The 16,504-nt window shown below is 37.7% G+C and overlaps 1 protein-coding gene and 1 non-coding gene across 2 annotated transcripts; both read right to left on the bottom strand.

The window, feature by feature from the left end:
• Positions 1 to 919: 919 nt before the first annotated feature.
• Positions 920 to 1,026, bottom strand: LOC141663253 (small nucleolar RNA R71). Its single transcript, XR_012551331.1, has one exon. It is a non-coding gene; the product is annotated as a small nucleolar RNA R71 (small nucleolar RNA).
• Positions 1,027 to 15,063: 14,037 nt separating this feature from the next.
• Positions 15,064 to 15,510, bottom strand: LOC141660180 (uncharacterized). The gene has a single exon (XM_074467144.1). It carries the CDS (start codon positions 15,508 to 15,510, stop codon positions 15,064 to 15,066), a length of 447 nt encoding a protein of 148 aa, XP_074323245.1.
• Positions 15,511 to 16,504: the final 994 nt, after the last annotated feature.

Genomic DNA, 16,504 nt, shown 5'->3' with positions numbered 1-16,504 from the left:
TAATGAAGTTAGAATCCCATATTTTATTCTCATATAAGTAATTCACTTTTAATCTCTTAGTTTAAGTTTGCTAGTATAATCTCTTAGGTAGTTAACTAACTCAAATTTGTTACTTGTCTTAGTTGTGAACGATAATCATACATTGTTGCATAAGTGCATAATCTGAAGTTAAGCTAAACCAATCCCTGTGGGAACGAACTTGACTTATATCTTATACTACTTGTGATCATTTACGCTTGCGTGTATTTTTGCGTGTGTTTTAGTGCGAACAAGTTTTTGGCGCCGCTGCTGGGGAATCAATGTTAATTTTTAGTTTATGTGCTTGACATCAGTGGTCGTTAAAGTTCACTGACTCGGATTATTTTTCTTATAAGGTTACATTGTTGTGTTTCAGGTACTCTAGAGAGCGTGTATGCGAACATGGTCTCAATTTGGAAGGAAATAATTGAAGAAGATAAAGTAGTTGAAGAAGCGGAAGAAGAAGTTTTTGAAGAAGTTGAAAAAGTTGAAGAAGAAGCGATCATTACAATGGGAGAACCAGAAGCATCAACGAAAGCGTTGATGGATTATTCTCAACCCAAGATCAATGACATTCAATCTAGCATTGTCAGGCAATCTATCGCAACTAATACCTTTGAGATCAAGCCTGGCACGACTCAGATGGTACATAATTCAGTCCCGTTTGGGGGTGCTCCAACGGAAGATCCCAATATGCTCCATTAGGGTATTCATCGAGATTTGTGACACATTCAAGTTCAATAATGTTTCTGAAGATGCTGTGAAATTGAGACATTTCCCATTCTCTTTGAGGGATAAAGCTAAGAGTTGGTCACACTCTCTACCAGCTGGTTCTATTGCTACTTGGGAGGATCTTGCTCAGAAATTCCTTACAAAAATTTTCCCTATGGAAAAGACAGCTGCAATCAGGAATGCTCTTACTCAATTCTCGCACCAATCAGGTGAATCTTTTTGTGAAGCTTGGGAGCGCTATAAGGAGATGCTTAGGAAGTGTCCTCATCATGGAATTCCTAATTGGATGCTGATCAATTGCTTTTATAATGGTTTGGGAGCACATTCGAGACCTATGCTTGATGCAGCATCAGGTGGAGATTTATGGGCTAAGAGCTATGAGAAAGCTTTTGAGCTGATTGAGATGATGGCGGTGGATGAATATAAGAATCCAATTCAGAAGCTACCACAAGGCAAGGTAGCAGGAATTATGGAGGTGGATACAGCTACAACTATTGTTGCTTAGTTAAAGGCATTGACTATGAAGGTCAATTCTCTGACCAACTATGGTGTTCAACCGATAATGAGTGTTTGTGAGCTTTGTGCAGGATCGCATGCGACAGAGCAATTTGGTATATCTAGTGAATCAGCTCGCTTCATTAGCAACTTTCAGAGGTTGCAGTAACCTGTTCCTGATACATATCATCCTAAAAACCGCAATTATACTAACTTCACCTGGAGAAATAATTAGAAGACAATGCAACAGCCTTACCAGCAGTTTGGAAATAAGTCTTTCAATCCTCCCGGGTTTCAGCAACAGTATGCACCAAGGAAGCAATTTCAGCCACAGAGAATGCAACAACAATCTCATAGAGGTGCCGGTCAATCTTCTAATGAAAATCTAAATTAGAGGAGTTGAGGCTGATGTGCAAAAGCCAAGCGATTTCAATCAAGACTATGGAGAATCAAATTGGGCAGATTGCTAACGCCTTATTGAACCGACTCAAGGAACTATTCCAAGTGATATATAGGCTAATCCAGGCATGAGGGAAGTCAAAGAAAAGCTTAAGGCGATCACCCTGAGGCCTGGAAAGGTCCCAAGCCCTCAGAATCAAGAAAAAGAAGAAGCTGGAATTTTTTTCCAGAATGCACGCGCACCCGCGCTCAGAAGCAGCGTGCTCGTGCGCTCTCAAACTTCAGAAAATGATATGTTGGCTGATTCTGCTGAGAAAAAGGATGGCAAAGCTGAAACAAAGAAGAAAGCGGTTGAAAACACTACTCCAGAGTAGAATACAGGGGACAAAGAAGTCTACCCTCCTCCTCCATATCCTAAAAGACTTCAGAAGTAGAAGTTCGACAAGCAATTTGCTAAATTTTTGGAGGTTTTCAAGAAGTTGCACATTAACATACCTTTTGCGAAAGCTCTAGAACAGATGCCGAGCTATGCCAAGTTCATGAAGAGTATTCTATCTAAGAAGCTAAACTTGAGGAGTTGGAAACCGTTGCTCTAACGGAAGAATGCAGTGTTGTGCTGCAACATAAACTCCCTCCAAAACTTAAAGATCCAGGAAGCTTCACGATACCTTGTACCAATGGAAATCTATCATTCGATAAGTGTTTGTGTGACGTGGGAGCTAGCATCAATCTTATGCCCTTGTCTGTCTTCAAGAAACTAGGTCTGCCTGATCTTAAACCGGTAAACATGTCTTTATAACTAGCTGACCGTTCCATCAATTATCCGTGAGGTATAGTGAAGGATGTCTTGGTTAAGGTGGATAAACTCATCTTCCCTGCTGATTTTGTCATTCTGGATTTCGAGGAAGATAAGAAGATTCCCATTATCTTGGGAAGACCATTCTTAGCTACAGGCCGAACTCTAATCGATGTGCAAAAGTGTGAGCTTACCATGAGAGTATAGGGTCGGGACGTGACTTTCAATGTCTTCAATAAAATAAAATTCCCTACTGATGAAGAGGAATGCTTTAAAGTAGAGTTGGTCGACTCTATAGTGACTTCGGAGCTTGATAAAATGCTAAGGACTCATGCCTTAGAGAGAGCCTTAACAGGGAAATCTGACAGTGAAGATGAAGAAGGGGCAGAATAACTTCAGTATTTGAATGCTTCTCCATGGGAAAGGAGATTGGATTTTGCATTCGAGTCTCTTGGTTTATCGGAGCTGAAAAATTCTCAGGAGCGTCATAAGCCATCTATTGAGGAAGCTCCCACACTTGAGCTCAAACCACTACCTGATCACCTGAGGTATGTTTTTTAGGTGATGCATCTACTTTGCCTGTTATTATTGCATCTGACCTTTCAGGTAGTGATGAAGACAAGCTCTTGAGAATTCTGAGAGAATTCAAATCAGCAATTGGATGGACTATAGCAGATATCAAGGGAATCAGCCCTCCCTATTGCATGCATAAAATTCTGCATGAGGAAGAAAGTAAACCAACCGTTGAACAGCAGAGAAGGCTCAATCCTATCATGAAGGAAGTTGTGAAGAAGGAAATTCTTAAATGGCTGGATGCAGGTATCATCTATCCAATTTCTGACAGTTCATAGGTGAGCCCGATGTAGTGTGTGCCTAAGAAAGGAGGCATTACAGTTGTTGCTAATGAAAAGAACGAGCTCATTCCTACTCGGACAGTCACAGGGTGGAGAGTATGCATGGACTATCATAAGCTGAATAAAGCCACCCGAAAGAATCACTTACCTATTACATTCATTGATCAAATGCTTGATAGGTTGGCTGGTCATGAGTATTATTATCTTCTGGATGGGTATTCGGGCTAATTTAGATTTGCATTGCCTAGAAGATCAGGAGAAGACCACCTTCACTTATCCTTTTGGCACTTTCGCTTTTCGTCGTGTTTCTTTCGGACTTTGTGGTGCACCTGCTACTTTTCAGAGATGCATGATGGCCATGTTTTCTAATATGATTGGCACTAATGTGGAGGTGTTCATGGATAATTTCTCTATTTTTGGGACTTCGTATAACGAGTGCTTGCATAATCTTGGATTGGTACTGAAAAGATGTGTTGAGACCAATCTGGTGCTCAACTGGGAAAATTGTCACTTCATGGTGCAACAGGGTATCATTCTTGGTCATAAGGTATCTAGCAAGGGGATTGAAGTGGTTAAGGCCAAGGTGGGGGTTATTGAAAATTTCCCTCCACCAATCTCAGTTAAAGAAATCCGCAGTTTTCTTGGTCATGTGGGTTTCTATCGGCGATTCAACAAAGACTTCTCCAAAATATCTCAACCCTTGTGCAATCTATTAGAGAAAGATGTTCATTTCAAAATTCGATGAACAATGTCTAGTTGCTTTTGAGAGATTGAAGAAGAGTTTGACTGCAACACCTGTTATTACTGTACCTGATTGGAATGAGCCATTCAAGATGATGTGTGATGCTAGTGACTATGCAGTTGGAGCAGTTCTTGGCCAGAGAAAGCAGAACATATTCTATGTGGTTTACTATACTAGTAAAACCCTTAATGGTGCTCAGCTGAATTACACTACTACAGAAAATGAGCTTTTAGCGATTGTCTATGGTTTCGATAAATTCCGATCTTACTTACTTTAGACAAAAGTGACAGTTTTCATTGATCATGCTGTTATTCAAAATCTGATCTCGAAGAAAGATTCAAAACCTCGTTTGATTCGATGGATTCTGTTGCTTCAGGAGTTCGAGCTAGAAATCAAAGACAGGAAAGGTACAGAAAACCAAGTAGCGGATCATCTCTCATGACTGGAAGATCAAGGCAATGCTTCCCAAGGTAAGACGTTAATCAATGAATCTTTTCCTGATGAGCAACTTTTTGGGGTACAAGAAGAAGAACTATGGTTTGTAGAAATTGTGAACTATCTCGTGAGTAATGTTATTCCCCCAGACCTCTCTTATGCTCAAAGGAAGAAGTTTCTACATGAGGTGAAGTGGTATCGATGGGATGAGCCGTTCTTGTTTAGACATGGAGCAAATCAGATTATCAGGAGATGCATTCCGTATAGTGAGACATGGGGTATTATGAGAGATTGTCATTCTACTGTGTATGGTGGTCATTATGGTAAAGAGAAGACAGCTGCATGTAGTCTTCAAGCAGGATTTTTCCGGCCTACCTTGTTTAAGAATGATTATCAGTTCGTGTCAAGATGTGATCGCTGTTAAAGGGTTGGAAATATGTCCAAGAGAGACGAGATGCCTCTCAATGTTCTTCTTGAAGTTGAGATTTTCAATGTTTAGGGAATCGACTTCATGGGGCCATTTGGTTCGTCATGCAATAATTAGTATATTCTTTTCGCGGTGGATTATGTGTCTAAATGGGTTGAGGTTAAAGCCTTTCCAACCAACGATGCAAAGGTGGTGATAAATTTTCTTCAGAATCAGATATTCACTCGTTTCGGTACTCCAAAGGTTATAATCAGTGATGAGGATCGCATTTTTACAATCACAAGTTCACTGCATTAATGGAGAGATATCATGTGAATCATCGTGTTGCCACATCCTACCATCCTCAAACTAATGGACAAGCTGAAGTGTCAAATTAAGAGATCAAGCAAATCTTATAGAAAGTTGTGAGTCCATTAAGGAAGGATAGTCATTGAAGTTAGATGAAGCTGTGTGAGCCTATAGAATAGCATACAAGACTCCTCTAGGAATGTCACCGTTCCAGTTTGTGTATGGGAAGGCGTGTTATTTGCCTGCGGAGCTAGAGCATAGAGCGTATTGGGCTTTGAAGAAGCTGAATCTGGATATGGAAGCTGTTGGTGAGAAAAGAATGTTTTAACTTAATGAACTCGACGATTTTCATCTTCGGGCTTATGAAAACAACAAGGTTTACAAGGAGAAGATCGAGAGATGGCATGATAGGAGGTTGGTGCATAAGTCATTTGTGCCTGGTCAGCAAGTTCTATTGTTCAATACTCGTCTCTGACTTTTTCCAGGGAAGCTTAAGTCAAGATGGTCAGGTCCCTTCATTGTCAAAGCCTTGAACATGGAGCTATGGAGATTTTTGATAAGCATCCGGACCAAGCATTCAAGGTAAATGGTTAGAGGTTGAAGCATTACTATGGTGATATGGCATACCGTGAGGTGGTGAGTGTCGTCCTTTTCGATAACATGATTCGAAGATTTATGTCAAGCTAGCGTCGTAAACCAAGCACTTCGTGGGAGGCAACCCATGTTTGTTGTATAGTAGGATAGACAAGAAAAAAAGCAAAAAAATTAAAAAAATTCTGAAATTTTCCTGAAGCACGGTGCGCCCGCGCTGGAAGCGGTGTGGCCGCGCTAACCCCATGGAAAAGAAAAAAGAAGAAAAAAATAAAACAAAAACACTCCCACCCAAAATCTTAACCTATTTCTACCCTAATTCTATATCCTAAACACTTCTAAATCCTACCCATCCCTTTACCTATCCTATATATATACATCTTCTCTTCTTATACACACATCTTCTATATTCTCAAAACCCTAGCTTCTCCTATACACTACTCACACCTAAATCTCTATTCTACTATTGATATGGCACCTAAGAGAGGAAGAACCACTGAGAGTAGTAGAAATCATCCCTCGGCTACCGAGGAATCTAGCATGGGTGGCGCAGTGAATAGATTTTCTTCTCCGGATGCACAAACAGAGTTTAATAGGCTGATGTCTAAGTCAATTGCGAAGGAGAGGGGTTTTTTCCCACGGAGAAGAATGGGAAGCATTTGGAGATGATTGTTGAGTTCGGATGCCATACTTTCTGTGAGACACCCGTTGTGGTCCCAATGAGCATTGTGCGGGAATTTTATTCGAATTCCAAGGTGGATAAGAATGGGTTTTCTGTGGTTTTTGGGTTGATGATTGATTATAATCCTGAGGCTATTCGTAGGGTTATCAATCAACCCGCGAGGAAGCCTGCTGCTGAAGATTGGGTACAAAAGACGAGGGAGGATTTTGATCTGGATTATATTGTGGCTGAGTTATGTGTTCCTGGGACAGAGTGGAAGTACAACGCGGGCACAAAGGAGCCACTTACTTTTCCTTCTTCGTGTATAAACTGGTATGCTAGGGTATAGAACTTATTTGTGTGTGCAAATATCATGCCATCTTCGCACTCGCACGAGGTTACTGTGGATCGTGCAATTTTGCTTTGGGGGATTTCAAATGAAGAGTATGTGGATCTCGGTTTTATGATTCATCAAAACATGTTACATTTTAGGCAAGGAAGGACCACAGGGGTAATTCCTTATGCCTCCATTATTACGAGGTTATGCACCGCTGTTGGTGTTAGGTGGCCTGAGCATGAGCAGCTGTATATGTCGAGTGCTCCCATCGATAGCTCGACAATTCAGCAACTGAAGGAGTGGTATGGCGGTAAGGCCGACGAGAAGGGCTTGGGCTACACATATGATCATTTTCCAGGTGGCCAGCCAGCTGATCAGACTTATGCCGGGGGTTCTTCTCAGGCATGTCAGGCAGCCACTAGAGCCTCTCGTAGAGCCACTCGATCTTCTCGTGCTTAGCAGATAGGGGAGAGTTCTGGACTTGGAGATGCGCAGTACAGGCAATTGATTAGGCGCATGGATGCGATGCACGACATGCACATTCATTTTGCAGCAGATTTGACACAGGATTTGGGCACTGCTTTCCAGGCCACTGGTGTCGAGATCGATTGGCCTGTTTTTGGAGCTGATTCTGTGTACCCGCCTCTGGATACTCCACCTGAGGAGGGTGATCTTTCTGATGACTAGGTATGCCTTGAATCCTTATTATTACCTTGAGTGAGGACATTTAAAAATTTAAGTTTGGGGTGATAATGTAAGGATTAGTTGTGTGTTGAGTCCATATAGATTCATATTGCATGTTTAGTGTAGTTCATTCATATTTTTGCATGACTGTTCATATAGTTGTTTGCATTATTGTTGTTTTGCATATTTTTTCATGTTATTATGTTCCATGTAGTTACATTCACATATATATAACATGATCCCTTAATTTGCGCTATTTCTGATTGATTTGTTGATGTTAATATGAGTGTAGTGATGTCGAATAGAGGGATGTTTAAGTCCTAATGAATTGAATTGCATGCCCAAAAATGAAGTTTTTTCACAAGTCTTATAGGTTACTTTTCGAACTAGATTATGATCATACTTGTTTGCTTGTTGAGATTTAATCACTTAGTTATATTTAGAATTTGGGATATTCCCGTAATGACGAAGTAACAGTAATTTTTAAACTAGGGAAAAACTTGGATATCATTGCTTATTGTGAATAAGGCTAGGCGTCGAATGGCTAGTAGCCGGCTCATATTTTATGAGTAGTCTAGGGCTGAATGAGATGGAGCGAAATGCACGCATTCAGATTCATTGAAGGAAAAATGAAAAAAAAGATAATGAAAAAAAAGAAAAGAAGAGAAAGAAAGAAATGTGTGTTAGTATGTGTTTATGCAGAATTAACCAAGAGTGAGCTCTTTAATACTCGAGAAATTAAGTTTTAGGGGACTTTTTTCCTAGTGACCTAAGGCTTGTATAGTCTGGGATCCACTAACCTAACGCTTGCTACATGGGTATTTTTGTATAAGTCTTTTGGGACCTCATTCATTATATGGTCAAATAAGCATTTGTGTTATGTGTTCACTATAATAGCATGATCCTTGTATAACTCTAGTAAAATTAAAGTGTTGTGAGTCATCATGTGTTTAATGCGTATTCTTTTTATAAACTTGTGATTGTTTTGGTAAAAATATAGGATATGATTATTGATCTAGTGATGAGAGTATATTTGTTAAGCATCGCACACACGCACGTTTCTAGCTTGTAAATGGATTTGTGGGATTTAGTTGAACTCTGTTTCGAGTAATTGTATTCTTAGAAATATTGCGTATTGGTTGGTTATAGTTATTCCGAGGGGATCATTTCATTTTCACGTAGTTGCGTTCATGAATTTGTTTTGTTTTTAGTTTTGAGTCTATTTATGCTGGAGGACAAACATTGATTTATGTTTGGGGGTGTGATAAGTGGAATTTATATCCACTCGGAATGCTTCATATCGACTTAAATTGGATGTTTTGGACTCAAGTATGTGGTGTTTCTCCTGTGTTTTGTGTAATTGCATTACAGGGCACTAGTCAGGAGGAGGAATTGAGTTTTACAATGTTTTAATGCTAATAAGAGGTCAGGAATGGAGTTTCGGAAGATCGCACAAAAAAAGGAGCGCAAAACAAAAAAAATTAGAAGTTTGGTCAGAAGGAAGGCGCACCCGCGCCATAAGCGGGGCGGCCACGCCAGGTGAAGTAGAGCAACAGCGCGCCCGCGCCAGTTCAAAAATCCAGAATCCTGATTCTACTCTGATTTGAAGATTTGAAGAGTCCAGATCGACTTAAGGCCTATATATAAAGATAAAAAATCGTTTTTAATAACAAGCAAGGGAGAACATTAAGAAGACCTAGAGCACACGAGACGGCTAAGGAGATGAAGACCTAGTTATTCTTTTGTATTCTTTGATTTAGTCGATACTTTGGATGCTTGTTTTTGCTTTGTTCTAAAACTTATTACATCTATATTATCTCGTAATATTCAGACTATTTAGTATCATGTTTTCATTGGAACCCATGGTGACGATGTGTTTGATTATGAACTAATCATTGTCTTGGATTTCTAGCGGATTTACTTATGGATTTCAATAGTCGATTTTTCAACATCTTTAGTGTGTGGTAATTTATGATTTCCTAGTTTGGTTGTGCTTATTCATCTTTGATGCATAGCTAACACCTAAGATTATTTGTTAGTCTCTATTGAAGCGACAGTTAATATAGAGGTTTAGAACTTTCCATGCTAGCATGGGTTTATGTATGAATTGACATGCATAATTCGTAGTGTAATTTTAACCATCTTACACACCCTATATAATCGTAATAGATAACTTGCTCTTCAACCGTTATATTTCCAAATTCCATAGATATATAGGGTCTATGCATAATTGGTGTCTACTTAACTTCTATTTTGATTGTGGATGCTTAATAGTGATAAGTGGATTTTATATCTACTTTAAACACTTCATTACAAGCTTAAGTTGGTGTTTTGGACTCAAGTTATTGGTATTTTGATATGTTTGTGTTATTGCATATCAGGCATCAGTTAAATGAGGAAAGGAGCCTAGTCCATTCTCAAGTTGAATAAAATCTCGTTAGCTTCGCGTGGGCAGTTGAATCGCCTAATTCTGACGAGCAGAACTCAAGATACAGCCAAAAGAAGAATCAGCAGAAAAATCAAGAAATCCTGGGCGGCCGCCCCCAAAACCAGCGCACCAGCGCCGACTTTCTACTAAAAAACCAGCACGTCCGTGCTGATTTTAGCACTCTCGCGCTGATTTTAGCGTGACCGCACTGATTTTAGTGCGACCGCTCTGCCCCTTTTTGCCCCAGAATCCTGATTTTGGTAGAAATTGATGATTTTGAGGGTCTAGGGCCACCAGGGGCTTATATATACCAATAAAAAGACGTTTTTAATGACAAGGAGCAAGGGGAGAGCAATAAGAAGATCTAGAGAGAACAAGACGGCTAAAGAGAAGAAGACTTTTGTTTTCTTTAGTATAGTTGATGCTTGGATGCTTGTTTTTGATTTGTCTTTGAACCCTAGTACTCTTATATTGTTTATTATCATGCTTTCATAGGAACTCATGGTGACGATAAGTTTGATTATGAACTAATCGTTATCGTGGGGTTCTAACGGATTTACTTATGGATTTCTATAGTTAAGTGTTTCAATATCATGGTGTGTGGTGATTGATTGATATCCTTGTATTGGTTGTGCGTATTCGTCTTATGTGCATACCTAACATATAAGATAGCATGTTAATCTCTATTGAAGCGACAATGAATATAGAGATTTAGAACCTGCCATGCTAGCATAGGTTTATGTATTTATTATGCATGATTCATAGGTAATTTTAACCAACTTACTTTCCCTATGTAATCATGACAGATAACTTGCGCATTAAACCTTTATGTTGTCAAATTCTATAGACATATAGGGTCTCAACACAATTGGTGTATATTCAGCTTCTATCTCATGTCTGGTTGTAGGGTATTCGTACAACGAAAGTTGGCGTTTACTAGTTTTGTGTTATCTGATTAGTTGTCATCACCATTGCATTCTAAGTTTAAGAACAATGACTTTGAATGAAGTATTTAATGAAGTTAGAATCCCATGTTTGTCTCATACAGTTAATTTAATCACTTTTATTATTAGTTAATTGCATGTTAGTTTAATTTTAGTTATAAACATCTCAACTTGTTATTGTCTTAGCATTGAGCGATGGCCATACCATTGTTGCATAGGTGCATAATCTTAAGTTAACTAAATAGAGTCTATGTGGGTACGAATCTGATTTATATCTTATACTACATGCGAACGCGTATACTTGCGTGTAGTTTTAGTGCATGTTTTTGCCCTAACAAGTAGTAGGGTATACGTATATCGAAAGATAGCATATACTAGTTTCGTGTTATCTGATTATTTATCATCACCATCGCATACTATTGGTAAAGAAATAAACTTTGAATGAAGTACTTAATGAAGTTAGTATCCTATATTTTATTCTTATATAAATAATTCACTTTTAATCTCTTAGGTAGTTAACCAACTCAAATTTGTTACTTGTCTTAGCTATGAACAATAATCATATATTGTTGCATAAGTGCATAATCTGAACTTTACCTAAACCAATCCCTGTGGGAACGAACTTGACTTATAACTTATACTACAGTGCATAATCTGAACTTTACCTAAACCAATCCCTGTGGGAACGAACTTGACTTATATCTTATACTACTTGTGATCGCGTATGCTTGCGTGTATTTTTGCCTGTATTTTAGTGCGAACACTTTTAGAGAATAAGGAGCAACTGCTCCAAGTATAAAAACATTTTCATCTTTATAGAGTATAAGAGAACTCTTGATTGGAATATCCATCTTTAAATTATAATACGGGTGATCATCCTGTATCGACCTCCATCTGGTCATTATGGTACCTATGGCATTATAGCCTTATATTGGACTAGCCCCGCTAGCCTCTTATGTAACTGAACTAGTCCCACTAGCCTCTTACGTCTCTATCCAATCCATCAGGAATTCATTTGGAAAACTTTGTATTGGAGAAAGAAAAAGAGTTGAAGATATTCATTTTAGCATTACCAAGAATATGAAATCATTTAGACTCATTCAAGTTGAAAATCATTCTTAAGTTCAATTCAATATTTCAAGGAAAATGAACGGATCAAGCGTAAACATGGATCAATACAAAGGAACTGGATCAAATGATAAACAGGGTTAACTAGTTCCAATTCAAAGAGTTTGAACAATCAACTCATAACAGGGTTCACGGGTCGATGAATAATTTGGATTGATCAAGACATTAAGTAAGGAAGAATGTAAAAGTTCTTGTAGGGTTTACGGTATCATAAGATAACAAAGGAAACAATACGATATGCAGGCGATATTCAGGGTATGAATCAACAGGGTTACTACAAAGGATCGAACAAGGTCTGATATCAAATTGTCAAAAGAACAATATCGGGGTTTCTCAAAATCAATAACAGGTATATCACAATTGCAATAAAAAGCCTCTATTTAATCATGGCATCAATAATTTCCTCTCTATAAACAATTAACAAAAGAAGGTAGAGTTACTTGCATTAAATCGATTTCTTGTTTTACGGAAACTGAACTACTGCCACCTAGGATTCCTTTCCCTTTTCTAGCCTGAAGGCCTCCACTAACCGATCTACAATCCAAAACAGAATCCCTAATCATCAACTTTCTCGACACTCGATGTTTCTCGACACTCGTATACTCATGCATAATCATAGTATACTCACATAACACATAACAAGTATATACTTGACCATATTCTCATAGCATGCATTACGATATACTCGTATACTCCAAATTTACAATTATTTATCGAATCACATAGTACAACCCAATGATATCACATAACATACTATACCTTAATAGTCCAAACCCTTTATATAACTTCATATCGAAATGACTCATCCTTTTCTTTTTAATCCCAAAATTTGAACCAAAACACATAGTAAACCAAACAAATAACTCGACAACTAAACAACTTATTCCTTTCTTTTTAACTCAAAAATTCGAACCAAAATAATGGAACCAAGCCAAGAAATCAACATGCAAGCACTTATTGTCATCATGCATAATCTAGATTTACATCCTAGCCTTCTTTGTACTTAAACTAATTGGATGTTGCCATATCATCCACTCATACCACAAAATTCGAATCAAAACAAAGTCACAAGCAACAAGTTATCAAATCACAAATCTCATCACCCAATCAAGTAGTTTAAAAACTATTTCTTTCTTACAAATCCAAGCCTTATTCGGCCCTAATCAAACAAACAACATGAAACTCTTAAATTAATATGCAAAGTAAATTTTTACCTGTAAAGCTATCTTCACTCAATTCTTAACAAGGAAACCCTTTAAACTCTTTTTCTTTAACATGAAATCGAACCAAAATCCAATCATCAACATGCAAGTCTAAAAATAATCTGTTAACTAGCAATGATCAACATGCAAGCCCAAAAGTTAACTATAAACTAATGATTAACATGCAAGTTCAAGAATCAAGTATAAACTCAACTTCAAGCCATAACTCATCCATTAAAATCATTTAAAAGAAAAACCGAACCAAAAATTAGATTTTCAAACCAAAACCCTTGGAAAAACTCGAATCTAAATCAAACCCTCCTTTTTACTAGAAAAATTCGAACTAACATTGAAATAAAACCATATAAAAGCACATAATTTTAGTGCACTAGACTCTCTTAAGATCACACACTAAAAAATTATGTTTACTTAGATATGACCATGATATGTTGATGCAAAAACCTTCTTAAACACTTACATGCAAAGAGTATTTAGATAGAGGATTCAAAATGATGACGATAAATGGAAAGATCTTTAAATTCTAAGTAGGATTTGATGTTGCTTGTAGGAGAGAGAGAGAGAGAGAGAGAGAGGGAGAGAGAGATAATTCTCAAGTGAGAGAGAGAGAGAGAGAATTGAGGAGAGAGAGGGAGAAAAGAAAAGAGAAAGAAAGAGTGATCCAAGAGGAAGAAGAGAGTGGGGAGGAAGTATGGAATATTGGGTATATTTATAACTGAATGGAGGGGTAAAATGTTCTTTTGCCAACTAATTCTAGAATCTTCTTTTCTTTTATTCAAAAACTCAAAAAATAGATTTGGATAATAAATAGCTCTCTCAGAAAAGGTGAAAATGATATGAATAAATTTTAAAATATAGATCTTAAAATTAGCTTTATAGCCATATTTTTAAAATAATTTTTGAGCGTACTGTTTATTTGATATGAATTTTACAAGATTACGCTCAAAATAGAAATATAACCCAATAAAATCATTTTAAAATATGCCGATCACGAAATAATTTCATCTATCATTTTTAGAAAGTCTCTAGGACTATTTCAAAGATAATAAAGCAAATTTCACACCTTGACCATACTCAGATAATTTTATAAAAATATATAAAGGTTGAATAAACCTTATTTAAATCAAATAAATCCCTTAAAATCAATTAAAAAAAATTCAGATCACATAATCATGCACATTAATAGGGAACAAACTAAACTCACATATCACGGCTCATTTTGAAATATACTCAAGCATAAAATTTTCTCTCTGTTTATTAATATTCACTTTTCACGTAACGGGTCGCCACCTGACTAACAGCCCGACGCTGAGCGTTTTCAACTACGCTTCATAATCATACTCTTTATACTAGCTGACACGTCAAACTGGAATATAATATTCATTTAAACATTTCTATTTAATACATAATCCATATACATATGCTTAAACACCTTAATCCCTTTATAAGACGGGTTCCGTTGGACTTGACGGCCCGATAATACAGCTTAGCCTTTTAGCTGACTCATCAAATTGGAACGAGTTACTCTATGTTCCCTGTTACTATAATACAATGATAACAATTAATCCACAAAATTATTTAACTTTTTATTTTATTCACATAAATTCATAATTACGACACAAAATTATTCTTTATTCACTTAATCACAACGTGAGATTCCCAGTCGCTACAATCTACCCCCTTAAAAGGATTCTACCCTCAGAATCTAGTCTAAACAAAAAAATGGGGATATTTTTCTCGCATTTCACTTTCTAATTCCCACGTCAATTCCTCTATCTTAGGACTTCTCCACAATTCTCTAACTAGAGGTACAACTTTACTTCTGAGCGTCTTCTCTTTTTGATCTAAAATCTGAACAGGTTGTTCGGGGTAAGACAGATCTTGCTAAATTTCTATTGGTTCCAACTTGATTACATGACTGGTATCAACATTATATTTCTTCAGAAGAGAAGCGTTAAACACGTTATGAAGATGTTGCATCTGCAGAAGTAACGCTAACTCATATGCCACTTTTCCAACTTGTCTTAGCACTTCGAAAGGTCCAATATACCCAGGACTCAACATTACTTTCTTTCCGAATCTGGTTAAACCTTTCCACAGAGATATTTTTAACAATACTTTGTCTCCGGGTTCAAATAGCACATCATTTCGGCTCTGGTCTCCATATTTTTTTTGTCGATTTTGAGTAGCTATCAGCCTTTTGCGAATCACTTCCACTTTCTCTTTCTTTTGTTGTACTAATTCTGGGCCCAACAGCTTGCGCTTGCCAACTTCATCCCAATAGGTAGGGAATCTGTATTTTCTTCTATACAATGCTTCATAGGGCGGCATGCCGATACTTGCGTGAGAATTTTTTTGTAGGAAAACTCAATCAATAGTAAATGATCGTCCCAATTCTCTTTGAAATCCAATGCAAAGGTTCTCAGCATATCCTCAATCGTTTGAATAGTCCTTTCACTTTGTCCATCTATCTGCGAGTGATACGCGGTGCTCATTTCAACTTCATTCTGAAATGATCATGAAATTGTCGCCGAAATATCGAGTTAAATCTCGGGTCTCTATCAGATACGATGGACACTGGAACTCCATGACGCATTACGATTTTGTCCAAGTACAGCTTGACCAACGTTTCTAATGAGAATCTTTCGTTGATAGGCAAGAAATGCGCAGATATTGTCAGTCGATCGAGTATTACCCAAATCGCATCATGCTTAGACTTAGTCTTTGGAAATCCCACCAAAAAATTCATCGCGATATGCTCCCATTTCCATTTGGGTATATCCAGTGGTTGAAGCAATCCACTCGGTCGCTGGTGTTCCACTTTCACTCTTTGACACGTATAATATTTACTTATCTATTCCGTGATTTCCTTCTTCATGTTCGGCCACCAATAACTTTCTTTCCTATCCTTGTACATTTTCGTACTTCGAGGGTGAATATAAAACCTCGAGTTATGCGCTTTGTGCAAAATCTCGTGCCTTAATTCCATAACATTAGGAATCCAAATACGCGAGCCAACGTGATATATTCCTTTTTCATCCTTTTGATCTCTCACTTCTTCTCTTGTCAATTTGTCCTTTTCGCGATTCATCACTTGTTCTTCACAATATCGAATCTTTTCCAAAATTTCTGGCTGAAATGTCATCGCATACACTGCTTTGCTTGCAACTTCTGGAACTCGTACTTCTATTTCCAATTTCTCAAATTCCTTGATCAACTCCTCAGACAAGTCAACACATTCAACCTTTTCTTGCGGCTCAACACATCCGCTACAATGTTCGCCTTCTCGGGATGATAACTTATCGTACAGTCGTAATCCTTGATC

The sequence above is a fragment of the Apium graveolens genome, chromosome 5, assembly GCF_009905375.1.
Source record: "Apium graveolens cultivar Ventura chromosome 5, ASM990537v1, whole genome shotgun sequence".
NCBI lineage: Eukaryota > Viridiplantae > Streptophyta > Magnoliopsida > Apiales > Apiaceae > Apium > Apium graveolens.
The sequence above is the reverse complement of the archived record's forward strand: the minus strand, read 5'-3'. Positions and strand labels throughout refer to the sequence as shown.